The sequence below is a fragment of the Leptodactylus fuscus genome, chromosome 9 (assembly GCF_031893055.1).
Source record: "Leptodactylus fuscus isolate aLepFus1 chromosome 9, aLepFus1.hap2, whole genome shotgun sequence".
Taxonomy (NCBI): Eukaryota; Metazoa; Chordata; class Amphibia; order Anura; family Leptodactylidae; genus Leptodactylus; species Leptodactylus fuscus.
The window spans coordinates 21962318-21986491 of record NC_134273.1 but is presented as its reverse complement, the minus strand read 5'-3'; the positions used below and the strand labels follow the sequence as shown (position 1 = coordinate 21986491).

General features: G+C 40.0%; 1 protein-coding gene across 1 annotated transcript in view; it reads right to left on the bottom strand.

The window, feature by feature from the left end:
- PAPPA2 (pappalysin 2) overlaps window positions 1-24174 on the bottom strand; it is a 139552-nt gene that overhangs the window by 53393 nt on the left and 61985 nt on the right. The window contains exons 11-12 of the mRNA XM_075287086.1: window positions 2735-2824; window positions 685-820 (exon numbers count right to left, since the gene is read on the bottom strand). Of these exons, the coding sequence (XP_075143187.1) occupies window positions 685-820; window positions 2735-2824 (226 nt within the window). The remainder of the gene's footprint in view (window positions 1-684; window positions 821-2734; window positions 2825-24174) is intronic.

Here is a 24174-nt window from a genome sequence, read left to right as displayed (position 1 = left end):
TCAGAAATCGTTGTTTTTGTCGTCAATATGCAAATTAGCTCTTTGGAACAACAAGGGTCATTGCCATTGGTCCAACAAGTTAAATGGCAACACCCTCACTGCTCCAAAGAGCTTATTTTCATAATGGCAAAACTATAATATCTCAGAAATGGAGGCGGCGATTCACAAGGTGGAAACACTGTTTCATTCAGTTGACCCTAACCTATCTCTCTGGGTGGATATGCTGGGTTCTGGTGACCAACTCCATGTACATAAGCTGACGTGTAGTTCACATCACATTTCATTATTGCCTAAACAACCAGCCTCTTTAATGATTTACTCTATTGGCGTACATAAAAGAAAGGGAACCCCTTAGCAAGGTCCAACTGGGTCCTCCATTGCTGGATTTTGCCACCTAGGACAGAAGGGAGTATTGTTTGTTCCCTCCTCCATGACCCCTGGGCCAGAATTTTTCCCTTTTTATGGTAGTTCCTCTGGATAAGGGTAGTCACACAGTACCAAAGGGAAGGGGTCAGCCAGGTTGGGTCTATCCATCTCCATTCACCCCATAGAAGCTGTACAGGCATCCTCTATAGGAGGTGCGCCTTTAATCCCATCCTTAGATTACTGCACTTTACAGTCTATCTTTCTCCTTCACATTGCCATGGCGTAAAAAAAATCATTCCTTCTATCCACTTTACTTACCAAGCGAACGGTTCTGTCCTGTCACATCCGTCAGATGAGCAGTGACTGTGGCCTTCAGGGCGCTCTTAGGAAGGTTGCCATCAGAAGACAGGTAAACGAGGAATGAATCTGCAAGACCGGGGTTATCAAAGCTAACCTGAGCGAGGACGGATTAACAGTGAGAAGGTAATAGTTAACACATGTAAAATCACAATCTGCTCATATACTAGGCTGACAATGCAAAGAGGCGTCTGTCATACAGCGAGGGGAATTGTTAATCTACAAGGGAATGAAAGCCTTACTGTATAACACATGTATTAAAGTGGAAGGATCATTACTTATTCCTCTGCACAGTGCTAGAGGTCACCATTAACTGAATCTCCAGATTTTAGGTCCATTATTCTGTACTGATTCATTTCTTAGCACCTTCATAGGACCATACCTTTATAATATGGCACAGGACCCCGCTACATCCCTGCCAGGTGCCTATGGTGTTTCATAGCTTGCACCCAGCTCTCACTGCCAAAGTTTGAGATAACAAAGATACCGGCAATTTTACCCCTTAGACGCGGTACCATTTAAAGGGAGTCTGTCTCCAAAACCCAGCATATCAACCTAGGCCTGCAGACAAATAGGTTAGGGTTCCCTAAACCCAACAGTGTTTTACCCAAGAGGAAAACAACAGTCGATTCAATTGGACTTAACCTATCTATCTGCAGGTGGGTTCTGGTGACAGACTCCCTTTAAGTGCTTAGAGTGGGGGGGGGATCATCTTCCGCAACCAAATAGTAGGGTTCAGAGGAGTTGTCATGGCATCTCGGCCTGCAGGCTATCAAGGTCTAATAGGAATCTGCCGGCATGTGCAATATACTGCAATACAGAAGTATTGCAATATATTGTATATTGATCGCATGATCAAGTCACTCAGTGGACCTGTAAAGTTATTTATTAAAAAGTGTTTTAAGAATGTTTTAAAAATAAATAATAAATATTAAACAATAGACATTAAAAGCTCAACCCATCCACCTTGTCCTGCTGAATGATCGTATCAGTGTGTATATAGAGATAACCTTTATTTGTTGAATGAGACCTCCTACTGCACTCCCAAACATAGGGAGAGAAATTTCCTGCTAATACGGCATAAGCACTTCCTACTGGACTACATCAAGTCCATTTTTAAAGGTAGTCTGCCACCAAAACTCAATCCAGCCCTGCAGATAGATAGGTTAAGCGCACACCCTATTCCTATTGTGAATAGATCCCTCCATTCCATGTACTTTGTCATTGCTCCAGAGAGGTAAGTGGTAGCAATGCCCTTACTGCTCCAAAGAGATCGGTTACCTATTGACAAAAAATGACAGGATCACAGCAAGAGAAGCCCCGGGGTAACAAGGGTAACCATCATTTGATTCAGGTGACCCTAACCTATCTGCAGGGTTGGTTTGATATGCAGGGTTCTGGTAAGCCTAACCTATCTATCTGCGGGGTTTGTTTGACATGCAGGATTCTGGTGACCCTAACCTATCTATCTTCAGGGTTGGTTTGACATGCAGGGTTCTGGTGACCCTAACCTATCTATCTTCAGCTTTGGTTTGACATGCAGGGTTCTGGTGACCCTATCCTATCTATCTGCAGGGTTGGTTTGACATGCAGGGTTCTGGTGACCCTAACCTATCTATCTTCAGCTTTGGTTTGACATGCAGGGTTCTGGTGACCCTAACCTATCTATCTGCAGGGTTGGTTTGCTATGTAGGGTTCTGGTGACCCTAACCTATCTATCTGCAGGGTTGGTTTGATATGCAGGGTTCTGGTGACCCTATCCTATCTGTCTTCAGGGTTGGTTTGACATTCAGGGTTCTGGTGACCCTAACTTATCTATCTGCAGGGTTGGTTTGACATGCAGGGTTCTGGTGACCCTAACTTATCTATCTGCAGGGTTGGTTTGACATGCAGGGTTCTGGTGATCCTAACCTATCTATCTTCAGGGTTGGTTTGACATGCAGGGTTCTGGTCTCAGATACTTTTTAAAAAGTTTCATAAGTCTGACCACAGTTTAGAAGACTTATATTACCTTTAACCATACAGACTGTCCAGGGGGCATGTTGCAGGGAATCCAGGAAAGCATCTTATTTTCAGGTACCGCATTGAACGGCAGGCAACTCTACAAACAAAATACAAGACACGTCTAGGAAAATAATCTTTCTTGTTTCCACCTCAATTGCCAATAGTTTAGATTTTTTTTCCAGGGACACTTCAATACTGTACAAAAGCATCCAAGCACATAATGAGTTGTATTATCTAGTGATGGACCATGGTGTGCTAAACTATCCATCAAAACATGTTTACCAACCAGACTCACTTTGCATTTTAAATTATCCCGTTGAATAAATATTCATTTCCGAAACCCAAATTATTAGAATAATAGAAATGCCATCAGCGTGTATTCGAAAAATTAGATTCTGCAACACTTCTAGAACGGAGTCTGGACAACCTGGGGATGTTCATGCTGAAAATCAGGAGGGTTAGGATTTTTGTATGCAGAATCATGGCCGGAGAATCCCTGCATTTGCCCCAATGTCAAGAATAAGGGACTTATCCTCAAAATGTATTTGTGTAGTAAATCTATTACTGGTGCACCCTGATCTCTGATAAACCACAGTCCGCAAATGGTGATCAGCCATGGAAGTATTAACATAGTCCTTTTCATGCACTTGAACAAGGGGGTGCTGAAGTCAAAGGTGAACATAAAATAGAGGGGGCTCATAACAGATTGGTGACCCCATTTACTACCAGTACAGACTTCTAGTTGGGCTAATTCCTCAATCCCATGCTTGCTTACAATGCAGTTCTTCTCAGTGAGGTTGGCACCACCTCATTGCAAGAGGAATGACACCAGGGCAAAAACCTCTTTCCCTCTATGTCTATGTTCATAGATTGACTTAAAGGACTATTCCATGGTAAAAATAGTGATGGCCTATCCTAAAGATAGTTCATCAATACCATATTGGCATGGAGAACTAAGCACAGATCTTCTATGGATGTAGGCTTGCTCCAATCCATCTGCCTCTTCATATCATCCCAGACAGACTGGATGATGTTGAGATCAGGGCTCTGCAGGGGCCGGATCATCGCTTCCAAGGCTCCTCCTCCAAAGAGCGGCCACACCAAAAATGAATAGGATTTAGATTTCTCTTTTGTTCATTCGCTACATTTTGTTAATGGACAAAAATAAACTATTAACCCTTCTATTTCTGAAAGCATTTTTTTGACTTTAGCCTAAACTTTGTATTTTCCAAAAAGTTGGATGAAGACTGATTTAGTCATTACCGTTATACAGTGGACCAACCCTATGATGCATCCTCTACCCTGTCCATTATCTGGAAAGCAGGTTCGATACAACTTAACATATCACGCTCCCTTCTTATTGTTAATTATGTATATTACATATGTGAGAGTACATTGTTTTGGGTAAGATTCGGCATTGAGTATAATTACCTATTATTCACTGACCCACCGCAGTGTTCATAAAGTTTTAATCATAAATTGCACAGTTGGGCTTTGTTTCCAAGTTACAATGAGTCTGAATTAGTACTTAAACAAGAACTATATGCATGCAATTAAAATAATTAGGGAAGTAAAAATGCATAATATAGGGACCACAACATTATTTCTCCGCAGGGGTCCTGGAAGTCTGTGAAAATATAGCAATTAATGACCTAAGAAGTCAGAAGTCACCCTAGGAGTCTAAGGTGGCGTACAGAATGTTGTGAGCTGTGGATTGCCTGGGAAGAACTCAATCAATGTACTGTGAAATCCCATTAAAATGTAGCGTGGAGAAGTGATACAAACATAGAAAAACTTGTGACAGAAACTATGAGCTGTCACATATACAAGAAGCGGGTGATAAGCGCTTGTTACACTTTATCTGGGGAGGGGGTTTTATTTGTAGTTTTAAGTTGGGTTTCTAAATGACTTACATGTGGATTCCAACGAAACAAACGTATCACAAGAGTGTAAAAATTGATTTTAAGGCTTGTCCAGGGGTGAAATGTTTTTTAAACATGTGAAGAAAGGGTTAAAAAATTGCAACAGATTTCAAGCTGCAATCTTTCCACTTTCATTCATTTTCAAACCCCTGCAGTTTGCAACCTGTTCCTATTCCCAGACTCCTTCCAATCCCTTGGAGTCCCTCCAAGTAATACATAATGGATAAGGGATCTCTGTGTCCAAGATTCTCCTGTCCTCATTAGCTCCATTTACTAACACAGCTTAGGCCCAGTTCACATCCGCGTTCAGGTTTCCATTCAGGGAGTCCACTTGGGGACACCCCCCCCCATGCGGAAACCTATATGCATTAAATAGCGGTTACCTTCAGGAGGTGTAAAAAAAAAAAAAAAAAATAAATCATATGTACCTTTCCTTACCTCCTTTTCGCAGTGATCATGCTCTCCTGGAGACTTCATGTCAGGGGTTACTACTAAAGCCTATGATAGAGTCACCTGTGGTCACATGGCCACTCTGAGCATCATGTCATCATGGCCACGTGACCAGTGAGGTCCAACAACAGGCCTTGACGGTGACCCTGGCCACATGATTTCACCAAGGAGACGGGGAGAGGGCCAGATGCCACTAGGAGGCCCAAAATAAGGAAGGGAAGGTTGGTCTGAATGTTTTTGTTATTTTGTTTACACTTCCCCTGGGAGCCCTGACAGTGTTCTACACTATGTTTTATAGATAGGTTCCTAGGAGCCCTGACAGTGTTATACACTATGTTATATAGATAGGTTCCTAGGAGTCCTGACAGTGTTCTACACTATGTTTTATAGATAGGTTCCTAGGAGCCCTGACAGTGTTCTACACTATGTTTTATAGATAGGTTCCTATGAGCCCTGACAGTGTTATACGCTATGTTTTATAGATAGTTTCCTAGGAGCCCTGACAGTGTTCTACACTATGTTTTATAGATAGGTTCCTAGGAGCCCTGACAGTATTCTACACTATGTTTTATAGATAGGTTCCTAGGAACCCTGACAGTGTTATACACTATGTATTATACATAGATTCCTAGGAGTCCTGACAGTGCCATACACTATGTTTTATAGATAGGTTCCTAGGAGCCCTGACAGTGTTATACACTATGTTTTATAGATAGATTCCTAGGAGCCCTGACAGTTTCCTACACTATATTTTATAGATAGGTTCCTAGGAGCCCTGACAGTATTCTACACTATGTTTTATAGATAGGTTCCTAGGAGCCCTGACAGTGTTCTACACTATGTTTTATAGATAGGTTCCTAGGAGCCCTGACAGTATTCTACACTATGTTTTATAGATAGGTTCCTAGGAGCCCTGACAGTGCCATACACTATGTTTTATAGATAGGTTCCTAGGAACCCTGACAGTGTTATACACTATGTATTATACATAGATTCCTAGGAGTCCTGACAGTGTTCTACACTATGTTTTATAGATAGGTTCCTAGGAGCCCTGACAGTGTTATACACTATGTTTTATAGATAGATTCCTAGGAGCCCTGACAGTTTCCTACACTATATTTTATAGATAGGTTCCTAGGAGCCCTGACAGTGTTCTACACTATGTTTTATAGATAGGTTCCTAGGTGTCCTGACAGTGTCATACACTATGTTTTATAGATAGGTTCCTAGGAGTCCTGACAGTGTTCTACACTATGTTTTATAGATAGGTTCCTAGGAGTCCTGACAGTGTTCTACACTATGTTTTATAGATAGGTTCCTAGGAGCCCTGACAGTGTTATACACTATGTTTTATAGATAGGTTCCTAGGAGTCCTGACAGTGCCATACACTATGTTTTATAGATAGGTTCCTAGGAGTCCTGACAGTGTCATACACTATGTTTTATAGATAGGTTCCTAGGTGTCCTGACAGTGTCATACACTATGTTTTATAGATAGGTTCCTAGGAGCCCTGACAGTATTTTTATAGATAGGTTCCTAGGAGCCCTTATAGTGTTCTACACTATGTTTCATAGATAGGTTCCTAGGAGCCCTGACAGTATTCTACACTATGTTTTATAGATAGGTTCCTAGGAGCCCTGACAGTGTTCTAAACTATGTTTTATAGATAGGTTCCTAGGAGCCCTGACAGTATTCTACACTATGTTTTATAGATAGGTTCCTAGGAGCCCTGACAGTGCCATACACTATGTTTTATAGATAGGTTCCTAGGAACCCTGACAGTGTTATACACTATGTATTATACATAGATTCCTAGGAGTCCTGACAGTGTTCTACACTATGTTTTATAGATAGGTTCCTAGGAGCCCTGACAGTGTTATACACTATGTTTTATAGATAGATTCCTAGGAGCCCTGACAGTTTCCTACACTATATTTTATAGATAGGTTCCTAGGAGCCCTGACAGTGTTCTACACTATGTTTTATAGATAGGTTCCTAGGTGTCCTGACAGTGTCATACACTATGTTTTATAGATAGGTTCCTAGGAGTCCTGACAGTGTTCTACACTATGTTTTATAGATAGGTTCCTAGGAGTCCTGACAGTGTTCTACACTATGTTTTATAGATAGGTTCCTAGGAGCCCTGACAGTGTTATACACTATGTTTTATAGATAGGTTCCTAGGAGTCCTGACAGTGCCATACACTATGTTTTATAGATAGGTTCCTAGGAGTCCTGACAGTGTTCTACACTATGTTTTATAGACAGGTTCCTAGGAGTCCTGACAGTGTTCTACACTATGTTTTATAGATAGGTTCCTAGGAACCCTGACAGTGTTATACACTATGTATTATACATAGATTCCTAGGAGTCCTGACAGTGTTCTACACTATGTTTTATAGATAGGTTCCTAGGAGCCCTGACAGTATTCTACACTATGTTTTATAGATAGGTTCCTAGGAACCCTGACAGTGTTATACACTATGTATTATACATAGATTCCTAGGAGTCCTGACAGTGTTCTACACTATGTTTTATAGATAGGTTTCTAGGAGCCCTGACAGTGTTATACACTATGTTTTATAGATAGATTCCTAGGAGCCCTGACAGTTTCCTACACTATATTTTATAGATAGGTTCCTAGGAGCCCTGACAGTGTTCTACACTATATTTTATAGATAGGTTCCTAGGAGCCCTGACAGTGTTCTACACTATGTTTTATAGATAGGTTCCTAGGTGTCCTGACAGTGTCATACACTATGTTTTATAGATAGGTTCCTAGGAGCCCTGACAGTATTTTTATAGATAGGTTCCTAGGAGCCCTTATAGTGTTCTACACTATGTTTCATAGATAGGTTCCTAGGAGCCCTGACAGTATTCTACACTATGTTTTATAGATAGGTTCCTAGGAGCCCTGACAGTGTTCTACACTATATTTTATAGATAGGTTCCTAGGAGCCCTGACAGTATTCTACACTATGTTTTATAGATAGGTTCCTAGGAGCCCTGACAGTGCCATACACTATGTTTTATAGATAGGTTCCTAGGAGCCCTGACAGTGTTCTACACTATGTTTTATAGATAGGTTCCTAGGTGTCCTGACAGTGTCATACACTATGTTTTATAGATAGGTTCCTAGGAGTCCTGACAGTGTTCTACACTATGTTTTATAGATAGGTTCCTAGGAGTCCTGACAGTGTTCTACACTATGTTTTATAGATAGGTTCCTAGGAGCCCTGACAGTGTTATACACTATGTTTTATAGATAGGTTCCTAGGAGTCCTGACAGTGCCATACACTATGTTTTATAGATAGGTTCCTAGGAGTCCTGACAGTGTTCTACACTATGTTTTATAGACAGGTTCCTAGGAGTCCTGACAGTGTTCTACACTATGTTTTATAGATAGGTTCCTAGGAACCCTGACAGTGTTATACACTATGTATTATACATAGATTCCTAGGAGTCCTGACAGTGTTCTACACTATGTTTTATAGATAGGTTCCTAGGAGCCCTGACAGTATTCTACACTATGTTTTATAGATAGGTTCCTAGGAACCCTGACAGTGTTATACACTATGTATTATACATAGATTCCTAGGAGTCCTGACAGTGTTCTACACTATGTTTTATAGATAGGTTCCTAGGAGCCCTGACAGTGTTATACACTATGTTTTATAGATAGATTCCTAGGAGCCCTGACAGTTTCCTACACTATATTTTATAGATAGGTTCCTAGGAGCCCTGACAGTGTTCTACACTATATTTTATAGATAGGTTCCTAGGAGCCCTGACAGTGTTCTACACTATGTTTTATAGATAGGTTCCTAGGTGTCCTGAAAGTGTCATACACTATGTTTTATAGATAGGTTCCTAGGAGCCCTGACAGTATTTTTATAGATAGGTTCCTAGGAGCCCTTATAGTGTTCTACACTAAGTTTCATAGATAGGTTCCTAGGAGCCCTGACAGTATTCTACACTATGTTTTATAGATAGGTTCCTAGGAGCCCTGACAGTGTTCTACACTATATTTTATAGATAGGTTCCTAGGAGCCCTGACAGTATTCTACACTATGTTTTATAGATAGGTTCCTAGGAGCCCTGACAGTGCCATACACTATGTTTTATAGATAGGTTCCTAGGAACCCTGACAGTGTTATACACTATGTATTATACATAGATTCCTAGGAGTCCTGACAGTGTTCTACACTATGTTTTATAGATAGGTTCCTAGGAGCCCTGACAGTGTTATACACTATGTTTTATAGATAGATTTCTAGGAGCCCTGACAGTTTCCTACACTATATTTTATAGATAGGTTCCTAGGAGCCCTGACAGTGTTCTACACTATGTTTTATAGATAGGTTCCTAGGTGTCCTGACAGTGTCATACACTATGTTTTATAGATAGGTTCCTAGGAGTCCTGACAGTGTTCTACACTATGTTTTATAGATAGGTTCCTAGGAGTCCTGAAAGTGTTCTACACTATGTTTTATAGATAGGTTCCTAGGAGCCCTGACAGTGTTATACACTATGTTTTATAGATAGGTTCCTAGGAGTCCTGACAGTGCCATACACTATGTTTTATAGATAGGTTCCTAGGAGTCCTGACAGTGTTCTACACTATGTTTTATAGATAGGTTCCTAGGAGCCCTGACAGTGTTCTACACTATGTTTTATAGATAGGTTCCTAGGTGTCCTGACAGTGTCATACACTATGTTTTATAGATAGGTTCCTAGGAGCCCTGACAGTATTTTTATAGATAGGTTCCTAGGAGCCCTTATAGTGTTCTACACTATGTTTCATAGATAGGTTCCTAGGAGCCCTGACAGTATTCTACACTATGTTTTATAGATAGGTTCCTAGAAGCCCTGACAGTGTTCTACACTATGTTTTATAGATAGGTTCCTAGGAGCCCTGACAGTATTCTACACTATGTTTTATAGATAGGTTCCTAGGAGCCCTGACAGTGCCATACACTATGTTTTATAGATAGGTTCCTAGGAACCCTGACAGTGTTATACACTATGTATTATACATAGATTCCTAGGAGTCCTGACAGTGTTCTACACTATGTTTTATAGATAGGTTCCTAGGAGCCCTGACAGTGTTATACACTATGTTTTATAGATAGATTCCTAGGAGCCCTGACAGTTTCCTACACTATATTTTATAGATAGGTTCCTAGGAGCCCTGACAGTGTTCTACACTATGTTTTATAGATAGGTTCCTAGGTGTCCTGACAGTGTCATACACTATGTTTTATAGATAGGTTCCTAGGAGTCCTGACAGTGTTCTACACTATGTTTTATAGATAGGTTCCTAGGAGTCCTGACAGTGTTCTACACTATGTTTTATAGATAGGTTCCTAGGAGCCCTGACAGTGTTATACACTATGTTTTATAGATAGGTTCCTAGGAGTCCTGACAGTGCCATACACTATGTTTTATAGATAGGTTCCTAGGAGTCCTGACAGTGTTCTACACTATGTTTTATAGACAGGTTCCTAGGAGTCCTGACAGTGTTCTACACTATGTTTTATAGATAGGTTCCTAGGAGCCCTGACAGTGTTCTACACTATGTTTTATAGATAGGTTCCTATGAGCCCTGACAGTGTTATACGCTATGTTTTATAGATAGTTTCCTAGGAGCCCTGACAGTGTTCTACACTATGTTTTATAGATAGGTTCCTAGGAGCCCTGACAGTATTCTACACTATGTTTTATAGATAGGTTCCTAGGAACCCTGACAGTGTTATACACTATGTATTATACATAGATTCCTAGGAGCCCTGACAGTGTTCTACACTATATTTTATAGATAGGTTCCTAGGAGCCGTGACAGTGTTCTACACTATGTTTTATAGATAGGTTCCTAGGTGTCCTGACAGTGTCATACACTATGTTTCATAGATAGGTTCCTAGGAGCCCTGACAGTATTTTTATAGATAGGTTCCTAGGAGCCCTTATAGTGTTCTACACTATGTTTCATAGATAGGTTCCTAGGAGCCCTGACAGTATTCTACACTATGTTTTATAGATAGGTTCCTAGGAGCCCTGACAGTGTTCTACACTATATTTTATAGATAGGTTCCTAGGAGCCCTGACAGTATTCTACACTATGTTTTATAGATAGGTTCCTAGGAGCCCTGACAGTGCCATACACTATGTTTTATAGATAGGTTCCTAGGAACCCTGACAGTGTTATACACTATGTATTATACATAGATTCCTAGGAGTCCTGACAGTGTTCTACACTATGTTTTATAGATAGGTTCCTAGGAGCCCTGACAGTGTTATACACTATGTTTTATAGATAGATTTCTAGGAGCCCTGACAGTTTCCTACACTATATTTTATAGATAGGTTCCTAGGAGCCCTGACAGTGTTCTACACTATGTTTTATAGATAGGTTCCTAGGTGTCCTGACAGTGTCATACACTATGTTTTATAGATAGGTTCCTAGGAGTCCTGACAGTGTTCTACACTATGTTTTATAGATAGGTTCCTAGGAGTCCTGACAGTGTTCTACACTATGTTTTATAGATAGGTTCCTAGGAGCCCTGACAGTGTTATACACTATGTTTTATAGATAGGTTCCTAGGAGTCCTGACAGTGCCATACACTATGTTTTATAGATAGGTTCCTAGGAGTCCTGACAGTGTTCTACACTATGTTTTATAGATAGGTTCCTAGGAGCCCTGACAGTGTTCTACACTATGTTTTATAGATAGGTTCCTAGGTGTCCTGACAGTGTCATACACTATGTTTTATAGATAGGTTCCTAGGAGCCCTGACAGTATTTTTATAGATAGGTTCCTAGGAGCCCTTATAGTGTTCTACACTATGTTTCATAGATAGGTTCCTAGGAGCCCTGACAGTATTCTACACTATGTTTTATAGATAGGTTCCTAGGAGCCCTGACAGTGTTCTACACTATGTTTTATAGATAGGTTCCTAGGAGCCCTGACAGTATTCTACACTATGTTTTATAGATAGGTTCCTAGGAGCCCTGACAGTGCCATACACTATGTTTTATACATAGATTCCTAGGAGTCCTGACAGTGTTCTACACTATGTTTTATAGATAGGTTCCTAGGTGTCCTGACAGTGTCATACACTATGTTTTATAGATAGGTTCCTAGGAGTCCTGACAGTGTTCTACACTATGTTTTATAGATAGGTTCCTAGGAGTCCTGACAGTGTTCTACACTATGTTTTATAGATAGGTTCCTAGGAGCCCTGACAGTGTTATACACTATGTTTTATAGATAGGTTCCTAGGAGTCCTGACAGTGCCATACACTATGTTTTATAGATAGGTTCCTAGGAGTCCTGACAGTGTTCTACACTATGTTTTATAGACAGGTTCCTAGGAGTCCTGACAGTGTTCTACACTATGTTTTATAGATAGGTTCCTAGGAGCCCTGACAGTGTTCTACACTATGTTTTATAGATAGGTTCCTATGAGCCCTGACAGTGTTATACGCTATGTTTTATAGATAGTTTCCTAGGAGCCCTGACAGTGTTCTACACTATGTTTTATAGATAGGTTCCTAGGAGCCCTGACAGTATTCTACACTATGTTTTATAGATAGGTTCCTAGGAACCCTGACAGTGTTATACACTATGTATTATACATAGATTCCTAGGAGTCCTGACAGTGTTCTACACTATGTTTTATAGATAGGTTCCTAGGAGCCCTGACAGTGTTATACACTATGTTTTATAGATAGATTCCTAGGAGCCCTGACAGTTTCCTACACTATATTTTATAGATAGGTTCCTAGGAGCCCTGACAGTGTTCTACACTATATTTTATAGATAGGTTCCTAGGAGCCCTGACAGTGTTCTACACTATGTTTTATAGATAGGTTCCTAGGTGTCCTGACAGTGTCATACACTATGTTTTATAGATAGGTTCCTAGGAGCCCTGACAGTATTCTACACTATGTTTTATAGATAGGTTCCTAGGAGCCCTGACAGTGTTCTACACTATATTTTATAGATAGGTTCCTAGGAGCCCTGACAGTATTCTACACTATGTTTTATAGATAGGTTCCTAGGAGCCCTGACAGTGCCATACACTATGTTTTATAGATAGGTTCCTAGGAACCCTGACAGTGTTATACACTATGTATTATACATAGATTCCTAGGAGTCCTGACAGTGTTCTACACTATGTTTTATAGATAGGTTCCTAGGAGCCCTGACAGTGTTATACACTATGTTTTATAGATAGATTTCTAGGAGCCCTGACAGTTTCCTACACTATATTTTATAGATAGGTTCCTAGGAGCCCTGACAGTGTTCTACACTATGTTTTATAGATAGGTTCCTAGGTGTCCTGACAGTGTCATACACTATGTTTTATAGATAGGTTCCTAGGAGTCCTGACAGTGTTCTACACTATGTTTTATAGATAGGTTCCTAGGAGCCCTGACAGTGTTCTACACTATGTTTTATAGATAGGTTCCTAGGTGTCCTGACAGTGTCATACACTATGTTTTATAGATAGGTTCCTAGGAGCCCTGACAGTATTTTTATAGATAGGTTCCTAGGAGCCCTTATAGTGTTCTACACTATGTTTCATAGATAGGTTCCTAGGAGCCCTGACAGTATTCTACACTATGTTTTATAGATAGGTTCCTAGGAGCCCTGACAGTGTTCTACACTATGTTTTATAGATAGGTTCCTAGGAGCCCTGACAGTATTCTACACTATGTTTTATAGATAGGTTCCTAGGAGCCCTGACAGTGCCATACACTATGTTTTATACATAGATTCCTAGGAGTCCTGACAGTGTTCTACACTATGTTTTATAGATAGGTTCCTAGGTGTCCTGACAGTGTCATACACTATGTTTTATAGATAGGTTCCTAGGAGTCCTGACAGTGTTCTACACTATGTTTTATAGATAGGTTCCTAGGAGTCCTGACAGTGTTCTACACTATGTTTTATAGATAGGTTCCTAGGAGCCCTGACAGTGTTATACACTATGTTTTATAGATAGGTTCCTAGGAGTCCTGACAGTGCCATACACTATGTTTTATAGATAGGTTCCTAGGAGTCCTGACAGTGTTCTACACTATGTTTTATAGACAGGTTCCTAGGAGTCCTGACAGTGTTCTACACTATGTTTTATAGATAGGTTCCTAGGAGCCCTGACAGTGTTCTACACTATGTTTTATAGATAGGTTCCTATGAGCCCTGACAGTGTTATACGCTATGTTTTATAGATAGTTTCCTAGGAGCCCTGACAGTGTTCTACACTATGTTTTATAGATAGGTTCCTAGGAGCCCTGACAGTATTCTACACTATGTTTTATAGATAGGTTCCTAGGAACCCTGACAGTGTTATACACTATGTATTATACATAGATTCCTAGGAGTCCTGACAGTGTTCTACACTATGTTTTATAGATAGGTTCCTAGGAGCCCTGACAGTGTTATACACTATGTTTTATAGATAGATTCCTAGGAGCCCTGACAGTTTCCTACACTATATTTTATAGATAGGTTCCTAGGAGCCCTGACAGTGTTCTACACTATATTTTATAGATAGGTTCCTAGGAGCCCTGACAGTGTTCTACACTATGTTTTATAGATAGGTTCCTAGGTGTCCTGACAGTGTCATACACTATGTTTTATAGATAGGTTCCTAGGAGCCCTGACAGTATTCTACACTATGTTTTATAGATAGGTTCCTAGGAGCCCTGACAGTGTTCTACACTATATTTTATAGATAGGTTCCTAGGAGCCCTGACAGTATTCTACACTATGTTTTATAGATAGGTTCCTAGGAGCCCTGACAGTGCCATACACTATGTTTTATAGATAGGTTCCTAGGAACCCTGACAGTGTTATACACTATGTATTATACATAGATTCCTAGGAGTCCTGACAGTGTTCTACACTATGTTTTATAGATAGGTTCCTAGGAGCCCTGACAGTGTTATACACTATGTTTTATAGATAGATTTCTAGGAGCCCTGACAGTTTCCTACACTATATTTTATAGATAGGTTCCTAGGAGCCCTGACAGTGTTCTACACTATGTTTTATAGATAGGTTCCTAGGTGTCCTGACAGTGTCATACACTATGTTTTATAGATAGGTTCCTAGGAGTCCTGACAGTGTTCTACACTATGTTTTATAGATAGGTTCCTAGGAGTCCTGAAAGTGTTCTACACTATGTTTTATAGATAGGTTCCTAGGAGCCCTGACAGTGTTATACACTATGTTTTATAGATAGGTTCCTAGGAGTCCTGACAGTGCCATACACTATGTTTTATAGATAGGTTCCTAGGAGTCCTGACAGTGTTCTACACTATGTTTTATAGATAGGTTCCTAGGAGCCCTGACAGTGTTCTACACTATGTTTTATAGATAGGTTCCTAGGTGTCCTGACAGTGTCATACACTATGTTTTATAGATAGGTTCCTAGGAGCCCTGACAGTATTTTTATAGATAGGTTCCTAGGAGCCCTTATAGTGTTCTACACTATGTTTCATAGATAGGTTCCTAGGAGCCCTGACAGTATTCTACACTATGTTTTATAGATAGGTTCCTAGAAGCCCTGACAGTGTTCTACACTATGTTTTATAGATAGGTTCCTAGGAGCCCTGACAGTATTCTACACTATGTTTTATAGATAGGTTCCTAGGAGCCCTGACAGTGCCATACACTATGTTTTATAGATAGGTTCCTAGGAACCCTGACAGTGTTATACACTATGTATTATACATAGATTCCTAGGAGTCCTGACAGTGTTCTACACTATGTTTTATAGATAGGTTCCTAGGAGCCCTGACAGTGTTATACACTATGTTTTATAGATAGATTCCTAGGAGCCCTGACAGTTTCCTACACTATATTTTATAGATAGGTTCCTAGGAGCCCTGACAGTGTTCTACACTATGTTTTATAGATAGGTTCCTAGGTGTCCTGACAGTGTCATACACTATGTTTTATAGATAGGTTCCTAGGAGTCCTGACAGTGTTCTACACTATGTTTTATAGATAGGTTCCTAGGAGTCCTGACAGTGTTCTACACTATGTTTTATAGATAGGTTCCTAGGAGCCCTGACAGTGTTATACACTATGTTTTATAGATAGGTTCCTAGGAGTCCTGACAGTGCCATACACTATGTTTTATAGATAGGTTCCTAGGAGTCCTGACAGTGTTCTACACTATGTTTTATAGACAGGTTCCTAGGAGTCCTGACAGTGTTCTACACTATGTTTTATAGATAGGTTCCTAGGAGCCCTGACAGTGTTCTACACTATGTTTTATAGATAGGTTCCTATGAGCCCTGACAGTGTTATACGCTATGTTTTATAGATAGTTTCCTAGGAGCCCTGACAGTGTTCTACACTATGTTTTATAGATAGGTTCCTAGGAGCCCTGACAGTATTCTACACTATGTTTTATAGATAGGTTCCTAGGAACCCTGACAGTGTTATACACTATGTATTATACATAGATTCCTAGGAGCCCTGACAGTGTTCTACACTATATTTTATAGATAGGTTCCTAGGAGCCGTGACAGTGTTCTACACTATGTTTTATAGATAGGTTCCTAGGTGTCCTGACAGTGTCATACACTATGTTTCATAGATAGGTTCCTAGGAGCCCTGACAGTATTTTTATAGATAGGTTCCTAGGAGCCCTTATAGTGTTCTACACTATGTTTCATAGATAGGTTCCTAGGAGCCCTGACAGTATTCTACACTATGTTTTATAGATAGGTTCCTAGGAGCCCTGACAGTGTTCTACACTATATTTTATAGATAGGTTCCTAGGAGCCCTGACAGTATTCTACACTATGTTTTATAGATAGGTTCCTAGGAGCCCTGACAGTGCCATACACTATGTTTTATAGATAGGTTCCTAGGAACCCTGACAGTGTTATACACTATGTATTATACATAGATTCCTAGGAGTCCTGACAGTGTTCTACACTATGTTTTATAGATAGGTTCCTAGGAGCCCTGACAGTGTTATACACTATGTTTTATAGATAGATTTCTAGGAGCCCTGACAGTTTCCTACACTATATTTTATAGATAGGTTCCTAGGAGCCCTGACAGTGTTCTACACTATGTTTTATAGATAGGTTCCTAGGTGTCCTGACAGTGTCATACACTATGTTTTATAGATAGGTTCCTAGGAGTCCTGACAGTGTTCTACACTATGTTTTATAGATAGGTTCCTAGGAGTCCTGACAGTGTTCTACACTATGTTTTATAGATAGGTTCCTAGGAGCCCTGACAGTGTTATACACTATGTTTTATAGATAGGTTCCTAGGAGTCCTGACAGTGCCATACACTATGTTTTATAGATAGGTTCCTAGGAGTCCTGACAGTGTTCTACACTATGTTTTATAGATAGGTTCCTAGGAGCCCTGACAGTGTTCTACACTATGTTTTATAGATAGGTTCCTAGGTGTCCTGACAGTGTCATACACTATGTTTTATAGATAGGTTCCTAGGAGCCCTGACAGTATTTTTATAGATAGGTTCCTAGGAGCCCTTATAGTGTTCTACACTATGTTTCATAGATAGGTTCCTAGGAGCCCTGACAGTATTCTACACTATGTTTTATAGATAGGTTCCTAGGAGCCCTGACAGTGTTCTACACTATGTTTTATAGATAGGTTCCTAGGAGCCCTGACAGTATTCTACACTATGTTTTATAGATAGGTTCCTAGGAGCCCTGACAGTGCCATACACTATGTTTTATAGATAGGTTCCTAGGAACCCTGACAGTGTTATACACTATGTATTATACATAGATTCCTAGGAGTCCTGACAGTGTTCTACACTATGTTTTATAGATAGGTTCCTAGGTGTCCTGACAGTGTCATACACTATGTTTTATAGATAGGTTCCTAGGAGTCCTGACAGTGTTCTACACTATGTTTTATAGATAGGTTCCTAGGAGTCCTGACAGTGTTCTACACTATGTTTTATAGATAGGTTCCTAGGAGCCCTGACAGTGTTATACACTATGTTTTATAGATAGGTTCCTAGGAGTCCTGACAGTGCCATACACTATGTTTTATAGATAGGTTCCTAGGAGTCCTGACAGTGTTCTACACTATGTTTTATAGACAGGTTCCTAGGAGTCCTGACAGTGTTCTACACTATGTTTTATAGATAGGTTCCTAGGAGCCCTGACAGTGTTCTACACTATGTTTTATAGATAGGTTCCTATGAGCCCTGACAGTGTTATACGCTATGTTTTATAGATAGTTTCCTAGGAGCCCTGACAGTGTTCTACACTATGTTTTATAGATAGGTTCCTAGGAGCCCTGACAGTATTCTACACTATGTTTTATAGATAGGTTCCTAGGAACCCTGACAGTGTTATACACTATGTATTATACATAGATTCCTAGGAGTCCTGACAGTGTTCTACACTATGTTTTATAGATAGGTTCCTAGGAGCCCTGACAGTGTTATACACTATGTTTTATAGATAGATTCCTAGGAGCCCTGACAGTTTCCTACACTATATTTTATAGATAGGTTCCTAGGAGCCCTGACAGTGTTCTACACTATATTTTATAGATAGGTTCCTAGGAGCCCTGACAGTGTTCTACACTATGTTTTATAGATAGGTTCCTAGGTGTCCTGACAGTGTCATACACTATGTTTTATAGATAGGTTCCTAGGAGCCCTGACAGTATTTTTATAGATAGGTTCCTAGGAGCCCTTATAGTGTTCTACACTATGTTTCATAGATAGGTTCCTAGGAGCCCTGACAGTATTCTACACTATGTTTTATAGATAGGTTCCTAGGAGCCCTGACAGTGTTCTACACTATGTTTTATAGATAGGTTCCTAGGAGCCCTGACAGTATTCTACACTATGTTTTATAGATAGGTTCCTAGGAGCCCTGACAGTGCCATACACTATGTTTTATAGATAAGTTCCTAGGAACCCTGACAGTGTTATACACTATGTATTATACATAGATTCCTAGGAGTCCTGACAGTGTTCTACACTATGTTTTATAGATAGGTTCCTAGGAGCCCTGACAGTGTTATACACTATGTTTTATAGATAGATTCCTAGGAGCCCTGACAGTTTCCTACACTATATTTTATAGATAGGTTCCTAGGAGCCCTGACAGTGTTCTACACTATGTTTTATAGATAGGTTCCTAGGTGTCCTGACAGTGTCATACACTATGTTTTATAGATAGGTTCCTAGGAGCCCTGACAGTATTTTTATAGATAGGTTTCTAGGAGCCCTTATAGTGTTCTACACTATGTTTCATAGATAGGTTCCTAGGAGCCCTGACAGTATTCTACACTATGTTTTATAGATAGGTTCCTAGGAGCCCTGACAGTGTTCTACACTATGTTTTATAGATAGGTTCCTAGGAGCCCTGACAGTATTCTACACTATGTTTTATAGATAGGTTCCTAGGAGCCCTGACAGTGCCATACACTATGTTTTATAGATAGGTTCCTAGGAGTCCTGACAGTGTTCTACACTATGTTTTATAGATAGGTTCTAGGAGCCCTGACAGTATTCTACACTATGTTTTATAGATAGGTTCCTAGGAGCCCTGACAGTGCCATACACTATGCTTTATAGATAGGTTCCTAGGAGCCCTGACAGTGTTCTACACTATGTTTTATAGATAGGTTCCTAGGAGCCCTGACAGTGTTATACACTATGTTTTATAGATAGGTTCCTAGGAGTCCTGACAGTGCCATACACTATGTTTTATAGATAGGTTCCTAGGAGTCCTGACAGTGTTCTACACTATGTTTTATAGATAGGTTCTAGGAGCCCTGACAGTGTTCTACACTATATTTTATAGACAGGTTCCTAGAAGCCCTGACAGTGTTCTACACTAAGTTTTATAGATAAGTTCCTAGGAGCCCTGACAGTGTTCTACACTATGTTTTATAGATAGGTTCCTAGGTGTCCTGACAGTATTCTACACTATGTTTTATAGATAGGTTCCTAGGAGCCCTGACAGTATTCTACACTATGTTTTATAGATAGGTTCCTAGGAGCCATGACAGTGTTCTACACTATGTTTCATAGATAGGTTCCTAGGAGCCCTGACAGTGTTCTACACTATGTTTTATAGATAGGTTCCTAGGAGCCCTGACAGTGTTATATACTATGTTTTATAGATAGGTTCCTAGGAGCCCTGACAGAGTTATACACTATGTTTTATAGATAGATTCCTAGGAGCCCTGACAGTTTCCTACACTATATTTTATAGATAGGTTCCTAGGAGCCCTGACAGTATTTTTATAGATAGGTTCCTAGGAGCCCTTATAGTGTTCTACACTGTGTTTCATAGATAGGTTCCTAGGAGCCCTGACAGTGTTATACACTATGTTTTATAGATAGGTTCCTAGGAGCCCTGACAGTGTTCTACACTATGTTTTATAGATAGGTTCCTAGGAGCCCTGACAGTATTCTACACTATGTTTTATAGATAGGTTCCTAGGAGCCCTGACAGTGCCATACACTATGTTTTATAGATAGATTCCTAGGAGTCCTGACAGTGTTCTACACTATGTTTTATAGATAGGTTCCTAGGAGCCCTGACAGTGTTATACACTATGTTTTATAGATAGTTTCCTAGGAGCCCTGACAGTGCCATACACTATGTTTTATAGATAGGTTCCTAGGAGTCCTGACAGTGTTCTACACTATGTTTTATGGATAGGTTCTAGGAGCCCTGACAGTATTCTACACTATGTTTTATAGATAGGTTCCTAGGAGCCCTGACAGTGCCATACACTATGTTTTATACATAGGTTCCTAGGAGCCCTGACAGTGCCATACACTATGTTTTATAGATAGGTTCCTAGGAGTCCTGACAGTGTTCTACACTATGTTTTATAGATAGGTTCTAGGAGCCCTGACAGTATTCTACACTATGTTTTATAGATAGGTTCCTAGGAGCCCTGACAGTGCCATACACTATGCTTTATAGATAGGTTCCTAGGAGCCCTGACAGTATTCTACACTATGTTTTATAGATAGGTTCCTAGGAGCCCTGACAGTGTTCTACACTATATTTTATAGATAGGTTCCTAGGAGCCCTGACAGTATTCTACACTATGTTTTATAGATAGGTTCCTAGGAGCCCTGACAGTGCCATACACTATGTTTTATAGATAGGTTCCTAGGAACCCTGACAGTGTTATACACTATGTATTATACATAGATTCCTAGGAGTCCTGACAGTGTTCTACACTATGTTTTATAGATAGGTTCCTAGGAGCCCTGACAGTGTTATACACTATGTTTTATAGATAGATTTCTAGGAGCCCTGACAGTTTCCTACACTATATTTCATAGATAGGTTCCTAGGAGCCCTGACAGTGTTCTACACTATGTTTTATAGATAGGTTCCTAGGTGTCCTGACAGTGTCATACACTATGTTTTATAGATAGGTTCCTAGGAGTCCTGACAGTGTTCTACACTATGTTTTATAGATAGGTTCCTAGGAGTCCTGAAAGTGTTCTACACTATGTTTTATAGATAGGTTCCTAGGAGCCCTGACAGTGTTATACACTATGTTTTATAGATAGGTTCCTAGGAGTCCTGACAGTGCCATACACTATGTTTTATAGATAGGTTCCTAGGAGTCCTGACAGTGTTCTACACTATGTTTTATAGATAGGTTCCTAGGAGCCCTGACAGTGTTCTACACTATGTTTTATAGATAGGTTCCTAGGTGTCCTGACAGTGTCATACACTATGTTTTATAGATAGGTTCCTAGGAGCCCTGACAGTATTTTTATAGATAGGTTCCTAGGAGCCCTTATAGTGTTCTACACTATGTTTCATAGATAGGTTCCTAGGAGCCCTGACAGTATTCTACACTATGTTTTATAGATAGGTTCCTAGAAGCCCTGACAGTGTTCTACACTATGTTTTATAGATAGGTTCCTAGGAGCCCTGACAGTATTCTACACTATGTTTTATAGATAGGTTCCTAGGAGCCCTGACAGTGCCATACACTATGTTTTATAGATAGGTTCCTAGGAACCCTGACAGTGTTATACACTATGTATTATACATAGATTCCTAGGAGTCCTGACAGTGTTCTACACTATGTTTTATAGATAGGTTCCTAGGAGCCCTGACAGTGTTATACACTATGTTTTATAGATAGATTCCTAGGAGCCCTGACAGTTTCCTACACTATATTTTATAGATAGGTTCCTAGGAGCCCTGACAGTGTTCTACACTATGTTTTATAGATAGGTTCCTAGGTGTCCTGACAGTGTCATACACTATGTTTTATAGATAGGTTCCTAGGAGTCCTGACAGTGTTCTACACTATGTTTTATAGATAGGTTCCTAGGAGTCCTGACAGTGTTCTACACTATGTTTTATAGATAGGTTCCTAGGAGCCCTGACAGTGTTATACACTATGTTTTATAGATAGGTTCCTAGGAGTCCTGACAGTGCCATACACTATGTTTTATAGATAGGTTCCTAGGAGTCCTGACAGTGTTCTACACTATGTTTTATAGACAGGTTCCTAGGAGTCCTGACAGTGTTCTACACTATGTTTTATAGATAGGTTCCTAGGAGCCCTGACAGTGTTCTACACTATGTTTTATAGATAGGTTCCTATGAGCCCTGACAGTGTTATACGCTATGTTTTATAGATAGTTTCCTAGGAGCCCTGACAGTGTTCTACACTATGTTTTATAGATAGGTTCCTAGGAGCCCTGACAGTATTCTACACTATGTTTTATAGATAGGTTCCTAGGAACCCTGACAGTGTTATACACTATGTATTATACATAGATTCCTAGGAGCCCTGACAGTGTTCTACACTATATTTTATAGATAGGTTCCTAGGAGCCGTGACAGTGTTCTACACTATGTTTTATAGATAGGTTCCTAGGTGTCCTGACAGTGTCATACACTATGTTTCATAGATAGGTTCCTAGGAGCCCTGACAGTATTTTTATAGATAGGTTCCTAGGAGCCCTTATAGTGTTCTACACTATGTTTCATAGATAGGTTCCTAGGAGCCCTGACAGTATTCTACACTATGTTTTATAGATAGGTTCCTAGGAGCCCTGACAGTGTTCTACACTATATTTTATAGATAGGTTCCTAGGAGCCCTGACAGTATTCTACACTATGTTTTATAGATAGGTTCCTAGGAGCCCTGACAGTGCCATACACTATGTTTTATAGATAGGTTCCTAGGAACCCTGACAGTGTTATACACTATGTATTATACATAGATTCCTAGGAGTCCTGACAGTGTTCTACACTATGTTTTATAGATAGGTTCCTAGGAGCCCTGACAGTGTTATACACTATGTTTTATAGATAGATTTCTAGGAGCCCTGACAGTTTCCTACACTATATTTTATAGATAGGTTCCTAGGAGCCCTGACAGTGTTCTACACTATGTTTTATAGATAGGTTCCTAGGTGTCCTGACAGTGTCATACACTATGTTTTATAGATAGGTTCCTAGGAGTCCTGACAGTGTTCTACACTATGTTTTATAGATAGGTTCCTAGGAGTCCTGACAGTGTTCTACACTATGTTTTATAGATAGGTTCCTAGGAGCCCTGACAGTGTTATACACTATGTTTTATAGATAGGTTCCTAGGAGTCCTGACAGTGCCATACACTATGTTTTATAGATAGGTTCCTAGGAGTCCTGACAGTGTTCTACACTATGTTTTATAGATAGGTTCCTAGGAGCCCTGACAGTGTTCTACACTATGTTTTATAGATAGGTTCCTAGGTGTCCTGACAGTGTCATACACTATGTTTTATAGATAGGTTCCTAGGAGCCCTGACAGTATTTTTATAGATAGGTTCCTAGGAGCCCTTATAGTGTTCTACACTATGTTTCATAGATAGGTTCCTAGGAGCCCTGACAGTATTCTACACTATGTTTTATAGATAGGTTCCTAGGAGCCCTGACAGTGTTCTACACTATGTTTTATAGATAGGTTCCTAGGAGCCCTGACAGTATTCTACACTATGTTTTATAGATAGGTTCCTAGGAGCCCTGACAGTGCCATACACTATGTTTTATAGATAGG